Source organism: Athene cunicularia (genome assembly GCF_003259725.1).
Source record: "Athene cunicularia isolate RWA chromosome 3 unlocalized genomic scaffold, athCun1 chr3_part1, whole genome shotgun sequence".
Classification (NCBI taxonomy): Eukaryota; Metazoa; Chordata; class Aves; order Strigiformes; family Strigidae; genus Athene; species Athene cunicularia.
In genome coordinates, this window is record NW_020799097.1 from 94,667,473 (window position 1) to 94,686,181 (window position 18,709).

The window sequence follows — 18,709 nt, forward strand, 5'->3', positions numbered from 1 at the left end:
CTTGGGTGATAGAGAGTGAGGTCTGCAGTCTTAAGGTTAATTTTCAATTTAGATTGGATTAAGTTGAGAAGAGGCAGCTAATGGTAGATTGCTGATGCTCCTTATACTATTTAGGAGCAAGTTCTGTTGGCAATAAGAGCTGCTTGTGCCCTGGTTTGGTGGAAATTTTGCAACCTGTCCCTTGTACTTTGTAGGGACTTCTTGCGCAGAGATGCTACTCTTTTGATCACTATTTCAAAAAGCAGTTAACTGCTTTAAAGAAACCCCAAATGTTTAATATTATAGTTGCTTTCTTCAAAGTGTAAGCAAAACAAAGATCTTTAGGTGTTGTGAAATGGAACACTTCAAAAATGGTGTTGAAGAAAGCAAGCATTGTTAGTCTTTCAATTGAAAAAATAAAACTGGATGCAGACTGTTACATTAGGATTAGTTACCATATAATAAATTTCTTGAGCTTTACAGCAGGTTTTAACATACATAGTTATTACTGTCAAATATGAATAAAGCTAAGAAGTGTGTGTTCTTTACCTCTCCAAGCCTTTATAAGATGCTAGGTATGCAAGCTTGTAAAAAAACTGTTACAAAAGTATTGTAAATACTGGCTTGTAATCATCCTTCGAGTTATTAACAGCAGACACAGACTTAGAAAGCATACAGTTTCTTGAATTAGGCTTCTTAAAGTGTCATAGTATTAAAATTGAAGCAGTCTTTGAATTTGTTATTACTAACATATACAAAGATAGATTAGCTTCTTCCTAGGCTTCCTCCTGGCAGAGCTAGTGTAGCAGTGTTTCTTACATTGAGAGGATGTTACCAATTTAAAAAAAACCCAAAACCAAAAATCACCCCCCCTAACAAACTATTAACGGCAAAGTCATTTTTAAATAGCTAGTTCCTTGGTAGGGTGAGGAGGAAAAACCAGACCAGCTTGCCTAATGACATAAAATTGAAGGTAAAAATCCAGATTTACCACACTGTGTGTGTTAACTCTGAAAAGACTACAGTAGTCTCATCATATTCCTAGATAAAGAAAAAATGAAAACTCACATACTTAGATTGTACATAAGTCAAGGTCTGCAAAGTATAATTAGCCTCCTTCAAAGTTAGTTTCTCGTTTGTTTAGATCGAGACAGTTTAAAGGATTGTTACGTGCACAATAATAGGGTAGCAGATGCACAGTTAAATAAGGCATTTGTTATTTTTTAAATGGGTTCCAAACACAGTGGTTGCACCAGGAAGTGTCAGGTGCATCTAAATTTAATATTAGAGCAATTGTCAAAGATGTGTTTAGATAAAAGTGAAAGAAAGATGATCACTTTCACCAAAAGCAAAATATGCAACTGTACTGCTTTGAACTACTATTTTAGTGTGTTCAGGCAATGCCTGAAGAACCATTGTAGAATTGTCTTGTCATATAATCAAGTCAGTTCAAAATAAGCTTTTACATCTTGAATAGCTGTGTTTTAATGTAAGATTAAAGACGTTCTTATGTAAATGTCCATTTTAAAATAGGTGCAGTTTTTACTGTAAGGCTTTGTATCTGGTAGACTTCAACTTGTGCCCATGTGAAGCTGTATTTTAAAATGCTAAATGCCTTGAATGGAATAATAAATGCTATGGTCCCTTTAAGAAATTGTTTCTATAAAATATTCCTTTACTCTTTAAGTGCTTTGGCCCCTCTGGCTCAGTGTAACTGAAAGTAGTCCTAGGCAGTGAACACAATTATAATATTCTTTCTGTAGTATGTTTACTTTGCAGTTAATTCTGGTGGTGGCGAAGTTTGTGGTGTGTATTGATAGCGTAGTTCTGGAGTACTAGAGTCAGCATAGCAATTTGAGTCTTCTATGTTTTCTTCTGATTGTGACCTGGAGATTTCTAAATATCAAGTAGGATAGCAATAGTTCTTGTTGCAACATATATGAAAATTTTTTTAGCCAGTGAAACTTCAGATTGTGCCTACAGTTGGGTAGTGGATAGTGTTCCCCATTATTAGGGGTAAATGGTGGATGATTCTTATTCCTGAGTGAGAAGTAGTTACAGAAGAATGCTCCCTAAAGGAGGAAGTATTGCACTTCTGACACAGTAAAGAGGAATATAGTTATGTACTCTTACCTCTCTATGCGTTAAGAATTGAACTGGAAAGCATATAGGTTTAGGAACCTTTTTTCTTTTTTAAAGATTATGGAAAAAGTTGTAGAGATGTGTATGTGGGTTTTTTGCTTTAAGGCCATAGTATCTAACTCTCTACTGGAGAATAGCTGTGCTTAACAAAGTTGGGATTTTGCCACTGAACAAGCAGCAAAAGTGAAAATGCATTTATAGAATGCTTAGTGTAAGGGACCTGGAGATGCTAAATTTAAACAGCATACAGCTTGTGCTAAGGGTTCGTTGCATAGCTTTTTTGCATTCAGTCACTTTGGTAATGAATTTCACAGTCAGTTGGAATACATCTCATGTATTCTACAGGTTACTGTAGAGCAACTTTGGTATCTTTGACCTTATGGGCAGCTCACAGATAGTTAGCTTTTGCTAGACTGATATGATATGCTGTGGTATTGTAATTGCCACACAGAACTGTTCCATGGGAAGTCAGCTTAATTTTAAAGCTGTCTGTGTGATGAGTAACATGACAGTTATTTTTCCTAAGATATAACTACATTGTTGAATATCTTGTAAGGGATATCAGTCTTTGAGTTTCTGTATTGTTCTTATATGAATAATTGCATCAAAGGAAGAGTTACCCTAAATGCTGGGGAATGGAAATCTTAGTACAGTGCCGTTACAGGAGGATGAGCAGTTCACCTTTGAAGTAAGTGCTCTCTGCCAGTGCAATTTTCAGTTTCTCTCTCTATCTGGATTTGTTACTGATGGGTTTTGCAGTAAATAATTGACTTTTTCCTTAATACATTGGCTTCCTGGCCATGTAACAGTTCAATTAGAGGTTTTCTTTGTGATCTTGTTTTAATTTGAACAAATTAGAGCTTGGTTAGAAAGCTTATGCTTAATTGTGAAAACTTCTGTAGTTTTTGGTTTTCAGACTGGTTTCATAACTGACACAGCAGTTCTGCAGATACTGCGGGTTATTTACATTTAGTGAGGACTTCAGTTTGTAATATTAACATGATTTTCACCTTTCTAATACATATTGCCAAGTCTGTTTTTGAAGGAAATATTAATGCTTTTTTAAGATCAACTAATAAAAAGTGATTAGCTGACTTTTCTTGATTTGTGTATCCTTATGTTATTGTACTAATCCTTGGTAAACATTTTCTCATTCAGGTGATATTCATGGTCAGTATACAGACTTGCTTCGATTATTTGAGTATGGAGGATTCCCACCGGAAGCTAATTATCTTTTCCTTGGAGATTATGTAGACAGAGGCAAACAGTCTCTGGAAACAATTTGCCTATTACTGGCATATAAAATCAAGTACCCAGAAAACTTCTTTCTCTTAAGAGGAAATCACGAGTGTGCTAGCATCAATCGGATCTATGGATTCTATGATGAATGTAAGCAAAACCTATTTCCTTTGAAAGACTGTAACAGACTGATACTGTGTTTTGGAGATGTTTCTAGTAGTGACTCTTGTACTGCAAGGATTTCAATATTCTGTGAACATTCAATATTCAAATATTTCAAAGTACAGTAAATTCAAAGTACTGTGAATATTCAAATCAAGGTTCAAGTCACTCTAGAGAATTAGTATTTTCTCTTCTGATGTCCTTGAAATGCTGTTGCAGGAGACTAAAACCTAAGTACACTGACAGGAATAAAGCCCTGTGAAGACAGTTTGCTAGCATTTTTGGTCAGGTTGTGATAGGTATTGCATGTTGGCTTTAAGAAAACAACTAATATCAGGCACTGTTCTTGTAGGCAAACGGAGATTCAACATTAAGCTGTGGAAGACCTTCACAGACTGTTTTAACTGTCTGCCTATTGCAGCCATTGTGGATGAGAAGATCTTCTGTTGTCATGGAGGTAAGCTGACCACTACTTTTAAAAGCTGTGTCTAAACTGATCTTTGGGTTAATGCTTATACCAAATGGGGTGTGGATATGCATACCTCATATTTAGCTGGAGACTGAGAGGCTGCTGTTATGCCTTGTGCTTGTCTGTGGGCCTGGCAGCAGGCAGATATAATCGTTACCTGATACACATGGCCCTTTGCCTGAGGGAGGGCAAGTACATCAATTCTGCATCTGTATGGCCCTCTGTAGGATACTGAATGCTAGAATTCTTGCTTGATTTGCCACATGACTTGTTGCCGTTACCCTCTATCAGTGCAGCCTTAGCTAACATCGGCATCCGTAGAAGTGAACTGAAAAAATAACTTTCACAGGTAACCGCAGCTCTATAGTCTTGGCCTCTTTAGCTGGTTTCATAAGATGTTGGTGGAAGGGACCTCTGAGGTCACATAGTTAAGCCTGACGCTTGAAGAAAGATATTTGTTAACATTCAAGCAGGTCAGCCATGGCTTGCTCCGAGTCCATAAAACCTTCACTTTTGGAAAAAGTCTGCATGCTATGGGCACCTGTCCCAGTGCTACCCTGTTCTTGTAGTGAAAAAAGTGTTTGGTGTTGATCTGACTTGAGGCATGTGATGCGTCTGAATATTGGAACTTACTTAGGCACTCTTCTTTGTAGAAGGGGACTCCCCATGTTTTTACAGGCAGTGATGCTCACAGGTTTTCAGGACCTTGAAGAGTCAAACAGTTAGCAACAATTTCAAATTACTTGTAAGAGCTGTCCTGCCTTTTTTTAGTTGTCTTTCCAACTACCTCTATTAAAAAGCAGCTTGATGCCTTGCACTGAGTGATCCAGAAGGTCTGGTGGGTGTGACACCTGCATTGTCAGTGAGGTAATTAGAGATCAGTGGAAGTGAGAGCACTGCAGTTTGACTGAACAAGTCCATTTGGAATTAGAAATAGCATGTAACCAGAATTCCTGAGCAGGCTTTTCCAGACTTTGTGAGGTTGTATTGAAGGCTGTCATCTTGCCTTTAATAATTACAGGTACCTTTGCAAGAGCTCTGCCTGTATGGAATGTTCTGTAGAAATGATTCTGGCTCTTCTTGCATCTTGTATTAAAAGCTTCTGCCCTCAGTACCTGCTAATATAAGCTATTAGAGTCTTAGCATTATATGCTCTGAGGTATTGTCATGTCTCTAAATATGAAATTAATGCAGTGATAGAGAGCTGAATCTGCCAGTCTCCAGGTAGCATGGACATGTTAAAGTATTTTTTCTCAACTGGTTATCTTTTCATCTCATTTGCAGTCAGTGTGGTGTGTTGTCATCTTTTTTTCTTTAGAACTGGTACCTATTTTGAGCTAGATATCATAATTTTTTAGAATGTGATATACAAAATAATTTCTGCACCAAGGTAGCTGATTATCAGTGGCTAAAGCTATGTAATAAATTTGTTCTCAAAAAAGCTGATGAAGGAATTATTCCTTTACTATCATTCCACGTTTTCAAATTTTGTTTTATTTGGAAAACAGTAGAGAATGAACAGTGACAAAATACTGTGGTGTTTTAGGCAAACAAGCTTAGATGGGTGGTAGAAGATAATCAGGGAAGCTTAGCAGGTAGAGTAGAATGCTATGTTCTGTGACAAATTTGATAGTTTTGTGTGTATATGCACTTGAGACCTGACTTAGGAGCAAGAAGCCTAGAAAAGTATTTTTCAAGGAAAACAAATAAAGCTTTATTATAAATGAATTGTTATAATATCTTGGGGATTAATCTCTTGTTTAATCAATAGGAGAACTTTTATTTTGTGCATAGTATGCTTTAAGGATCCTGTTACAAAAAGCAATATTTATTGAATGATAATTGTCCCTTAAACTTGTACAGGCTTCATCTGTAACTGGAATGACTATCACTCACAACTGATCTGCGGCTGTGAAATAAAGTGAAAAGACTATTAAATGCGCTGTGTGCTCCTAATAATTGAAAGTGGACATTCAGCACATAAATTTTGCCCTTTTTCTGCTCTTCTCCAATCCTATCCAAACTGCATTCCAGATCCCATGAAGTCATGGACTCTCAGCGCCTTTTCATGATGTTACTACTATAATAAACACTGAGGCAGCAACATAAACCATTCAACTCTGCTGGAGGTTGAAGCTAGCATGTAGATATAAGGTAGGTGCCTTTTTTACTATATTGCGCATTTTTGCATAGTTTATTTTAAAAATATTGTCCTCTGGGATATATAATAAAACTTTGCAAAACCGCATAACATAGTAAAACAAAAGGCACCTAACTTACCCCAGTAGGTTATCTACAATAGCTTAAATCCTCAGTCAGATTTTTTTAACCTAGACTTTTCTGGGCATCATCTGGTTTGAGTTCTCTATCTCACAATATAAATCAATCCTTTTTGCCATACTTGTCTTCAAATGTTCATGCCGCTGAAAGGATCTTTCATGGTAACCTTCCCAAGACTTCCCTCTCTCTCTTCCCTGTCTTTCCATTTTGCTCATATGAGTCATTTTGGCCTTTTCTTAAGGATCTCCTCTTGACTTCCGACTTTGCTCTTTATCTTACTTCATTAAAGCTTATTCCGTAACCATTCCCTACTTCACTCTTTGCTCTGCTTTGTATTCTGTACAGTAGTCTCTTATCTGTGACACCACTCTCTAGTTCTAGAGACCTTATGTGATTACTTTCAAGTCTATAAATTAAGTCCATGTTGTAGTGTCATATTGATGGAACACATTGGTCTTATCATGTTGGCTTAAAGCTCTGAGATGGAAGTCATGTTAGTAGAATACTGGATTTACGCAGTACTTTCAAGCTCTGGAATTCTGTTTTTCTTGTGATGTTAATGACAATGAAATGTATGTTGAAGGTGAAGTCTACTTGATAATCTTACGTAGTATCCAAAGAGACCTGTGGATCTTCCTGGATTACACTATAAAAATAAGTAACCGTTACTCTTACTTAACCAATTCCACCTCATCAGGGAATTGTTCAAATCTAGTCTGGATTTGATGAGTCTTCCAGGAGTAATGACAATTCATTTTCTGTTTTCCTTTAGGGAAGGGGTGCTCTTACATTTCGAGAAGATAGTATACTGAAAGATCCTTTTTCTGTGCTTAGCTGTCATTATGTGACAAGGCAACTTAATTCAATTATGTACTTTTCAGTTTTCTTTCAGTACTCAGTAGGTTGCAGCAGTCACTAGTAGTAACAGCTTGACAATGAACTTAAGTAGCCTGTGTTCTTATTTCCTTGATTTTAATGCTGATCATGTACAGTTTTGGTCTATCTGAATTCGAGACATTAGCTGTTTCTTTCTGTGCAGGGAGAGTTAGGAAGATATTTTGGAGAAGACGACCTCTTGGGTGGTTACAAAGGGGTCTACAAACATGCAGATGGTTTGGGGGGGTTGCTGTTCTACAGTGGTGTGAAATAGCAGAAAAATTAACAGCTAAAGGGTTAAGACATATGGTTGGTGATAATATGTTTTAAAGAACTTCATGTTTTGGGTGCAACCTGAAATGCTGAGAGCTGTAACCTCATAGAATGTCACAAACTGTGCTTGTTTCACTGAGATTGTCCATTGCCATCTCTGGGGTGTGGTGCTGAGCACAATTAGTAGAATCCACATGCCTTTGTGCTTATGTACTCTGCATGCAAATAGATCATGTGTTGAGGGAGGGGAAGTAGTAGGTTGGTCAAAGTTTTAAAAGCTGATTATCTATTTGAATTTATATTAGTATCCCTGTATTGTTAGGTAAATAGATTTGACTAAAACTCCTTTGATATGTTATTTAATGTAAGACTTCTGCCATCCTTCACAACTTCAAGGTGATGTTGTGAAGATAGCCTTAACAAGCTGATGAGGGTAGAAGACTTTTATCACAGGACAGCTTCGACAGAAGTCTAAAACCCCGTAATACTTTAAGTTCTTCTAGTCTATATCAAATGCATTGGAGTCATTGCTCCTGTAACACGTACATTGCCACTGTGCAAACTCCGACATCAGTTGAAATTATTTTGTGCGGTGACTCCAATGGCAGGTTTTCTTCCATTGTGTTCAAAGTTCTTGACCAAGTCAAGTGGATAAGGCTTGATAATATGAAATAAGTTTAATCACAAATTATGTCTTCATGCTCTGTTTCCAAATTTGCAACTTTCTTAATTAGGTAATCTTGTCTTAAGTCATTTAAGTCACTTCAGGATTCTTATTTAAGGATGTGTTAAGATGCTAGAGCATCTGGTAGGCTCTTTTTCATGTCTGCGTTCCTCAAGTGGAAAAGCTCTAGAGTTTGTACTTAAACTGTTCAAAGGGTGGCTTTGGAATCCCATGTTTTGGCTGTAATTGCATGCTAATATGGCAAAGCTATACAAAGAGAGCTATGTCTGTCATAAATGATTTTTGAGGTAATCAAGGTACTATGGTTTTGTGACTAAGCAGCTGAGCTATAGTAGATGAACACCTCTGTGTTCCTTATGTGTTGCAATTTCTGTCTGGTATTTGTTTACAGCATCCAGTGATGGCTGCTCAGCTAATGTATGGTAAAACACTGAAATAGAGATGTGACATGATTCCAGTCACCTGCAGGCTGTGGTCTTTCAAAGCTGGGTAGGGGATTTTCCTCTAGCTTTTATAAAGTAAGGTGGTTGTAAAGGTCACCTGCACCCAATTTAGTTGTGTTAGATAATTGGAGTGCTGTCCTTCACTGGTTCTCTCTAGTAAGCTGTTTAAGAGAACGTAGTTAACTGTAGAGTTCTGTGCTATGTAGCTAAAAGGATGGTAGGAAAACAATTAAAAACCCTTGCTAATTTAATTTGCATTATTTTCTGTCCCTCTGTTCAGGAACTTAATTGTCTTATAGCAAACTATCTTTTGTTTATATTGCAGTGGAAACAATGGATGCTGTATGACTTTGAACCTCTAATTGTGTATTCTCTGGAACCCTTGTTACAGGTAAAATACATAGATAAGTCACTTGTTTTCTTGTACTTACAGGACTGTCTCCAGATCTCCAGTCAATGGAGCAGATCCGGAGAATTATGAGACCTACAGATGTTCCTGACACAGGTGAGTTACATGGACTTTACTGTAAGTAGGTCATAAAAATGAAATATGTTTAATCAGTTTCTGTACAGGCGATGTTGTGACTTAACACAGGCTCTGTTCATAGTACAGTATTCTTTGACATCTGTGTAGGGCGTGAGTCTTGTTGCTCATGATGGCTAAGTTATCTGATATGTTAGAGGCTATTGTCCACGTTGTTGCTTGTCATAACGGAATAGGATACATTATCCAAGCTTGGACACATTATCCACAAGTTTGCCTTTAAAACAAACCTAGAAATCTAGTGGAAGGTCAAATGAAACTAAACAGCTAGTTCTTTTTTCTGCCTTGGTTAGGCACACTCAAACCTTTTAGTCTATCAAAGAACATAACTGTTTAAAGCTTGTTGAATATTATTTAAAGTATTTGGGCTTCTCTTTACTTGGGGTCATATCTCCTTCCTCTTTAAATTTGTAAAGTATAGCTCCTACTTCACTGCAGTTATGATTTCAATTTCTTGTGTCAATGTGCTAGTCCTGAAATCTTCTTCTAATACATTAATACTTTGTATATAGATGTTCGATACAAATGGCCAGTACTTTCTGTACAGTATTATTTTGAATGGTTTAATTAATCATCTTCCTCAGTGTCCCATTTATTCCAAATTTTGTTACTAATAGATTGAAAAGACTGTCAGGCAGTAGAATGGAATAGGGTTTTTTAAGTGTTGATTTCAGCAGTGGTCTGAAATTAACTTCCAGAGGAGATACCACATCTAAACCTTTTTTTTTAAACAAATTACAGTTACAGTTTAACCTTTGAATAAAAGAATTCTACTTCTGAAGTGTTCCTCAGTGCTGATGCATAGGAATAATTAAAGGACTACTATTAATATATCTACTGTCCCTTAAACAACAACATTTCTTTGCAAGCTGGTATATACACACTTAACACCCAGAAGCACTACTAGACTGCTGAATGAGTGTTTCTGTAGTATAAATTACTACATTATTCTTCCTTTTATGCTACTTATTCTCTCAGTGCATAACCAAATAAATGTCAGTACAAACAAGTCAATCTTTACATTTATCAGAGCTCTCAGAAAAGGTAGTTCTATTCAACAGGCTATTACTACTGCTTGAGCCACCCCCACTTCAGGAATGCCCTTGCAGAATGTAGTTCTGGTTTCCATGGATACTCCACTGAAATCGTATGTATTCTTAGTACCTCCTAAAAATAAGCATAGAGATTTTTAAAAAAGGCTTTTGATCTACAGGGTGGTTTGCAGTCTTAATTTTGCTTGCAGAAGCAATAGCTGGATGTTTACCAGCAGAGGAAAAATGTCCTATCAGAGGCATGACTGCATATGGTACAGTCACATAGATCTTGGCCTTTTGGAACTATTTAAGGTGACCAGTATTACAGAATGGAAGTAGATCTTGTGGAAAAGTGAAAAAGAAATTAAGTGATCTCACTTCTGTGAAAGCTACAAGTCCTTAAAAGCTCTCCCTTGTGCAGGGATGACACTTGGTGAATGTGTTGATACAGAAATTCTTGGTAGATGTTTGTGTGACTTGTGCTGAGAATATTAGATCCTTATAATGGTTTCTTCTAGTCTGATGAAGAGGAACCTTTTCAACCTCAACTACAACTTAAAGACCTCTTATTTCAGTGGCATTTTTATAGGGTTTGGAAGCTGTTTGCTCAAATCTGACTCTATTCCAACTTAAATCACTTCCTTTGGTAACGGTTAAAGTAATTGCATTTTGTCAGGCCAAGGTATAAATGATGTGTTTTGGTCAGCATTTGCAAGCCATTTGCTTATTGGGAAACTGTAACTCCCTCTTATGTGTAATCTTGAATGCCTTGTATCAGCTGTGTTATGATGCACTCCTGGTCAACCTAAGATATTGCAGTATTAGACACTGCATGTTAAAATAGAAACTTACTTGGGCAGCATAGTTGAGTTTAGACAGTCTTGTTGCAGGGTTCTGTTACACCACTGCTAAAGATTATGGGACAGATTTGCTTGTTGCTGTGTATAACCATAAAGATCATTTGATTTGGGGGAGAGAATAAAAGAGGAAGCACTTCCTAAGCAGCTGAGATGAGCAGCTTCTGTCTGTAGTCGGAAATTCATTGTAAGAAACCATTAGGGATTGCAATACAGCAGTTCTGTTTTGAAAAACATGTTGTTCAATATAGAACTAAATTTCAGTAAAGTAAGTTTTGGTTATATGCTGTCTGTATTCAGTAGTTTATTTCTAGTTAGATAGTTTATCTAATATGCCATTGAACTTTCTCTGTTCTTTGTCTTCTAAAAGCAAATAAAATCTTAGCCTTTGCTGCAGAGGAACTGTGACTGACACCAAAGATCATTTAATATCTGTATCTAAATACAAAATGGGCTAGTTGCACAGTAGGTTTCAGACATCAGTTTTGATTACAACTTGAAGTATCTGCTATTTAAGAAATAGTGTCTTCAATATTTTGTTTAGCAAATAAATAGACATAATTGTAAATTGAACTTTGAGTGCCAGATAATGGAGCCTGCTGGCATCCCTTTCACGTTGTGAAACAGTGCTCTTAAGTATTTAAATGCCTAAGGGTTAGTCCTCCCAGGTGAAGAAAGTACAGTTTCATAGAAAACTGGAATACACTTTGAATGCTTTTTGGTTTGTTTGTGTTGTAGTTGAATTGGCCTGCTTCTTTCTCATGTGAAAAGCTTTGAAAGTTCTATGTATAAAGGTGTTAAAATTGATCTAGAGAAATTTTTTTTAGTATTCAGTTTTAACTTCAGAGTTAATTGACCTTTTGTTGGCAGCAGAAAAAAGATCTTGACCAGTGCTAAAATGCCAGAGATGTTTATTGTTCTAATTCAGATTCCAGACTAGTGAGTTTGAGGCTTTTTGAAGTCAACAGTAGTCCAAGCAAACTGAAAGTGCTACCTGAAACAATGTATCAGAATTTTGCCACGTTTAAATTTTGATTTAGTCACATAAAGGTTCTTCACATATGGTAAGAAAGATAAGAATCAAAGCTGTTCCATATTCAGAAGCTTGTGGTACAAGTTTATTTGCTGTATTTATGGCTGGCCTCGCATACGATTTTAAAATTTGCTGCAGCTTTCAAACTGAGCTATCTTGGTGAGCTGTGAAATTGATGGTTCTCTTTTAAAATGCACCTACGACAGTATTTTTAAACTCCTTAAATGCTGACTGTAGACATGCTGAATATTACAATTAAATATTTCAGAGAACTGTTTGGCTCTGGCTTGTTTTATCTCAAGGTAAAATGTTGAGGGGGGAGAAAAAATGTCCAGACTTAAGCAGACCGTATCTTTTGTCTGGGTTGCAGTTTGTGTTGCTGATCTTGTTGCTAAGGATTATTTTCTTTAGGAGAGCTGCTCTGGTAATTACAATAAAACTGTTTTACATTATAGAATTCTGTGTCCTAAGAATAGCATCTTCACTTGTATTATCTTTCCAAGGCTTACTGTGTGACCTGCTGTGGTCTGACCCAGACAAAGATGTGCAAGGTTGGGGTGAAAATGATCGTGGGGTCTCTTTCACTTTTGGTGCTGATGTTGTCAGTAAATTTCTGAATCGTCATGATCTGGATTTGATCTGTCGAGCTCACCAGGTATGAATTATGCTGCTGTTACTTCATAAAACCTGTCCTAGACTTTCTGCCTCTTTGGTGCCACTTACCAGTAGGATATATTTGAAACATTGCATTGTGTTACTTATAGGAAAAAATATTCCTAAAAAGGGGCTATAGGGCTCTGTTCTTCGGTAGACTCGTATTGAACTGTCTAATGTCAGTGAAGTAAAATACTAACACTAGATTTCCCTCTTGATCTTCTTCTGTATTGTCTATTTACTGTTAGACTGTTGTATAATACATGAATGTCAGAAGTGTCCAAGTTTAAAGTGGCAAAGTGTCTTGAATTCGAGATTTACACTGAAGTTTCAGAGTTCTTGCATTTCAGTAGTAGTCAGTTCTCTGATAGTTGTGGCTTAAACTATCTCTGCTTCACTTTGAATGTTTACAAACAAGTCTGTACAGAAAAGCTTTCACTGCTGCCTTCATTTTGGTTATGTAGAGTACTTTGGCACAGATTGTTTGACCTGCTAAAATGTGCAGAAAGCAATGCTGGTTTTGGCATTGTCAATCTTCTAAGTACATGTTTTTGTAGTTTTTAAGTTACTTTAAGCAAGTGCCCTAGTTAGGTGATAATCAGGTTTCAAATTCCTGTGTAACATTTCAGCTTCATTATCTAGTCAATTTTAAAAGCTCTCTTCTGCTGTGAAATAAAACCAGGTGTGTTATTCTTCGTTATGGTTAGGCTTGGGTATACTATCAGAACACAAGCATTTTGCAATTCTATTGCTAAAACATTAGAAGATCAGTCAGTGTGTGGAATAGATATCAAGATTTCTTAACTGCTGATCAAGATTGCTACCAATTTCCTGTATTCATGTAGTCACTTCAGTTCTTTATAATAGAAATATGACACCTTACAAAAGACAGTGGTGATTGGACTGAGGTGAGCAGTTGATGCACTAGTTTTACTATGTTATGAAGTGAGGCTTCTATTTTGGGAAAGAGGGAACATCCTTAGATGATGCATCATAATACTTGCACAATTTTAAAGGTGAATTATGCTCTCAGAGAAAATGTGGCAGACCCACTTTTAGAGCATCAAAATTATAAAAATAAGCCTACACTTGAGGTTTGTACCATCAAAACCAGTGTAAGTGAAACTTAATGGTTACAGTTGCAGCAAAAATGGTATCTGGACCTTGTGTGCTCTGAACTAATAGGTCAGACATCCAAATTCTGTGTATAAACCATAAAATGCTGGGAATCCTTAACTGGTGGTGTGTAACTGGACTTCAGGTATAAAAATGTTGAACAGTCAAGCTGATGCATATTTAACGTTGGAGTATCAGACAGGTTAAGCTACCTGATTTGGCATTCAGTGTTCAGATAAGACAAAATGACTGAACCTGTCCTGTCTGAAAGCCAAGACGTAAAATACCTTTTTGAGTCTTGTCACCTCTTTAGTGTAAGTACTGTTTGCTTCAAGACTGGCTTTTTTCTTCAAAATTTCTCTTTTGTGAGCTGTATTGATTTCTCTGGTGTTGACAGGTGGTTGAAGATGGATATGAATTCTTTGCTAAACGGCAGTTGGTCACCCTATTCTCAGCTCCAAATTATTGTGGAGAGTTTGACAATGCAGGGGGCATGATGAGTGTGGATGAAACTCTGATGTGTTCCTTTCAGGTATGATCTATTTGTAAATTAAGTATTACTTCAAGTGTTGGGCTATATGGACTGAATTAGTCTGCTTGTTGATGTGCATATGGTTTGTCTAAGATAATATACTTGAGCTACAGAAAGGACTGCACAGCAGGCTGGTGCTTGTGGACAATTAGAACTGCAAACCAGCTGTTCGCCAGAGAACTCTGTAGGATTTGCCGTTTTCCAAACTCCTGCATATTAAGTTATTCCCTCTATTCAGATGTTTGTTTCAAAGTTTAATTGGCTAATTCTTTTTAGTCATACCTAGTGGTCAGAGTAGATAATGATGCGGGAGTGATGGACTATTGAGAGCCTTTTAGTGTGGTTACTCTGATCAGATTTTAATCCCTGCTCCTTCCTGGACATGTTTTCAGCCCCTTTTCTTTTCCCTTTCCACCCCAATGCAGCAGTAGAACTAGAAGGATTTAGAAGTAGTATTACTGTTTTGTGTAAGATTAAGAAATTCATAGGATTGTGATGCGATTTCCCCACGACCATCACCCTCGCTCCTGTTGTTCCTGCTTTATGAGATTTCATGTTCACTTAACAGTGTTTGAAATGTTCTTAGTTGTCACTGACTCAAAAGAACTTCTTTATTTTCTCTAAGATATTGAAACCATCTGAAAAGAAAGCCAAGTACCAGTATGGTGGACTGAATTCTGGGCGTCCAGTCACTCCACCTCGCACAGCTAATCCACCGAAGAAGAGGTGAAGAAAGGAATAATGTAGAAACACCATCAGATCTGTCAAGGACAAAACTCCATATTACAGTATCTAATAAGTGTGCACTGTAAAACCATCCAGCCATTTGACACCCTTTATGATGTCACACGTTTAACTTAAAGAGACGGGTAAAGGATCTTTATTAATTTTTTTCTAGTAGAAAGATGTGCGACACTGTATTGTAACAAGTATAGCTCCAACTTCTAATATCCAGCATAGAGTAAAAAAAAAATTAGGAAAAAACTATTGCAACTACATATTCACATTTACCACGGTTTTTAAAGTTGACCAACATCCCAGTTAAAACTTGATGTAATAGTTAAACCAGATGAGAGCATGATGTTCCATTTGTGTAATGTAGTCTTATTGTTGCTTGATTGCTTTTACTTTGGTTATTTTGTAGCTAGAATGATGCCAATATGGTATCTAGTCTTATTTCCCAGCTCTCTTTGAAATTGAAAAAAGGAAGGGGCTTTTTAGAACAGCCATTGATCTCTTAACCTCCCCCAGCCTCCTGTTGTTCATAATAATGCTGCCCAAATGTGTGCCCCATTATAATGCAAAGTTTATAGTATGGTAGTGATTAAAAGGCAAACTTAAGTCCAAAATGCCCGAAATGGACAGCTAGCCAACGCAAATTGAGACAGAAAAACGTGTCTTGACTCTAACTTAAGCTGCCACACAAAGAATTTGTGCACTACACTATTTTAAATTATTGAGGTTACACTGTGCTATGGCACTTCATTTAACTTAGGACAAAAATGGTATTGCCTATTAGTTGGTAACTTGATTATGTGGTACCTTGGCTTTAGTTTTATTAGCATGAAACACCTTTGGCATGCTTAGCTTCCAGGTAACTCCCTACCTGCATCGAAATTCATCTTACATAGTTCCACAGAACATGAAGATCCTTATTTGCTAAGCCTTTGAAAGCTGACATTCTTTTCCATAAGATAGTATGTTTAAATGGACGTTGATCAACGGACAGTAGGCTAGCTGCCAGGTAGTGAGCTGAAAATGCTATAGGAATGTCCAACATGATTATAAGGCTTATGTCACTAAAGATTATATCCTTTGGATTTTCATGATCAAATTTCATATACTATTGTATAGACTTCTGCTTTGTAGTGTACTATAGTAGCAATAATTTCTGTACATGATCAAGAGTTATGCAGTATTTCTCTTCAGTTCTCTCCTTTCTTAAGAGTTAACATTGGCAAATGGCAAGATACGAGAAGATACAAAATTTATAGTGGGATAAATGAAAGGCACAGATTTGTGATGCTTTAGGATGGAATACTTACTGGATATAACTACAAAAGCTTTTATTGAATATTGTCAAATTTGTAAGATTCTTTGGGGGAAGGCTTCAGATTTATACCATTCTAAATGTGCATCAGTAGATGTAAAACTCCTGACTTCAGTATTGTCTTTGAAAATGTTAAATTGAGGATTCTGGTAACTTACGTTTTATGAACTGGCACATTATATAATGCAAGAGATATATTGATTTCTGACACAGTGAGCAAGTTCTTTAAAATGGATTTAAGTCTTTTTTCTAATTCCATTTTGTTTTAAATGCATATTTTAAATGTAGGTTTTTTCATTTAGTAAAAGTTGTCTAATTCATTTAAATGAAGTCTGACTGGTTATTTGAATATACTTCACTGTTACTCAAGAAGTGTGGAGTTTGTTTTTTAAAAGAAAAAAAAACACACCAAAATTACAGCATACATATTTGTTATTGATATATATTGTATTGATCTGTGGTTTTGAACAACAATTTAATTTACCCTACATTGAAAGGAAGCACCGGGATTTCAATACATAGAATAAAATGTAGAAGTAGATTTTCTTCTGGTGTTGCTCAGAAGCTTGTTCTTGGAAGTCAGTGATGAGACCTGTAACTTTAGTTTGTGACAAAGTAGTTGATAAAATCTATTCTGTAAGCCTTGACAGGGTAACTTCCTGCTCATTGCTTACTTGAGGTTTAGTTTTATAAGTTCTGAAAATGCTGGGTTTTGCCAAGTGCCAGCTTTTATACATAGCATTGTGTTACCAAACATCTGGATTAATACGTCTCCATTTTTTCCTTAGTTTCTAAAACAATGTCTTCTGTATCATGAAATGTCCAGGTATAAAGCTTTATGTTATGTGAGTACCAAACATGCTCGTTTGTATTACAGATGCTATGTCAAAAGGAAAATAAAAGTCTTCAGGTCTTATGTGTCCTAAAGAAGTAGGAAATTCTTAGCTTATTTTGTGGCACTAGAAAACTGGATCTGGCAGTGGTATTCTGAAGAACTGCTATTTCTGTTTAGCAACAATCACTTGCAAAGTGTTTGAATGCTGTTCTGACTTCTGGTGAGTTGGGACATCTGCTAACATCCCTCATCGTTCTGTATTGTGGAAAAAATGCATAATTTAATAACTTACCCCTTACAGATACTATTGATGTTCCATACTAAAAGCAAGTCAGGAGCATCAGATATGTAACAGAACTTGCCATACCACTTCAGTTTATGTTTACAATGTTAATATACATCTTTAGTATTTTTACTGTTGTCTATTCTGGAAGAGGTAGAAAAGAGAACCTGAATCTAATCATACTCAGGTAAAATTAACTCTTTCTTCCATGGAATTTGCTAGTGGTCTGATTGCTAGTAAGTTTGTTCCACATAAACATCTTGTTCATACAAACCTAAAATACTGCTAAATAGCACAGTGTTAGTGTGCTGGGAAGTAACAGGAGGATTCTCAAACAAGCTGTTAAGAGGTGTATATAAAACATTACACCATTTGAGGAATATTTTTGCCTGGTTTATTCGACAGTAATAACCATTCCTGATTTCATAGAGTATAACATGGCACATAACCTTTTGTATTGTTCCTTTTTGCTGACAGGCATTTTGTGATTCCCAAACACTAGAGAAATACCTAGTTTAATTTAAAATATGCTGGAAGGAGTGCTTCTGTGGTCTCTTGTGTTGATTGATATGAGATTCTTGTTATACATCACTTTTTTGTATGCTTCATGGTGGTCACTTTTTGATGAATATTAATAATTGTTTCCTGCTTTAAAAGAGGAAAATAATAGTGGTTTGTATAGTTGTGGTTATTGTGCTGCTCTAATACCTTGAACACTATTTCTGCTTTGGTAGAGTTGTTTATACTGATCTGACATCTTTGCAAAAAATGCTGTAGAAACAGACTCACTGAAATTACTGTAGTGGGTCTTATACTAGCAGATTGCATTCAGTTTGGTACATCTGGACACATAGAAGTATGTGTGGCCACTGAAGTCTGAGTTGGTCTCTTTGCTTTTAATTTAGTGTGATTAACTGCAAGTGTACAGCTGTTTCATGATCCTGTTACGAAGCCAGTTGCATTTGTACTCTGCTCTGAGAGGAGCCAGTAGGTACATATGATACAGCTTGTAGTATCCCAGTGCAGTGCATTGCTGTGTACTTACTTGCCTGGGAAACTCCAATGGAAATTCTTCAGATCTGTGGAAGGAAGTTGCTCTTATTGTTAATAGCCTGCATCCCTGTTTTTAAGGTGGTTTGAAGACAGAGAACCTCTTTGCTGTGTTTCTGCCAAAAGATGATAGAAGTAGGGGTTGATGAGCAGCAAGGTATCTTTTATACAAA

General features: G+C 36.5%; 1 protein-coding gene across 2 annotated transcripts in view; it reads left to right on the forward strand.

Moving 5' to 3' along the window:
• Positions 1 to 16,805, forward strand: part of PPP1CB (protein phosphatase 1 catalytic subunit beta) — a 34,388-nt gene extending 17,583 nt beyond the window's left edge. For both annotated transcript variants that reach the window (XM_026846495.1, XM_026846494.1), the window contains 6 exons: positions 3,280 to 3,510; positions 3,875 to 3,979; positions 8,982 to 9,053; positions 12,520 to 12,671; positions 14,184 to 14,318; positions 14,944 to 16,805. In XM_026846495.1, coding sequence (XP_026702296.1) covers positions 3,280 to 3,510; positions 3,875 to 3,979; positions 8,982 to 9,053; positions 12,520 to 12,671; positions 14,184 to 14,318; positions 14,944 to 15,048 — 800 coding nt within the window. In that variant the 3' untranslated portion in view covers positions 15,049 to 16,805. The remainder of the gene's footprint in view (positions 1 to 3,279; positions 3,511 to 3,874; positions 3,980 to 8,981; positions 9,054 to 12,519; positions 12,672 to 14,183; positions 14,319 to 14,943) is intronic.
• Positions 16,806 to 18,709: the final 1,904 nt, after the last annotated feature.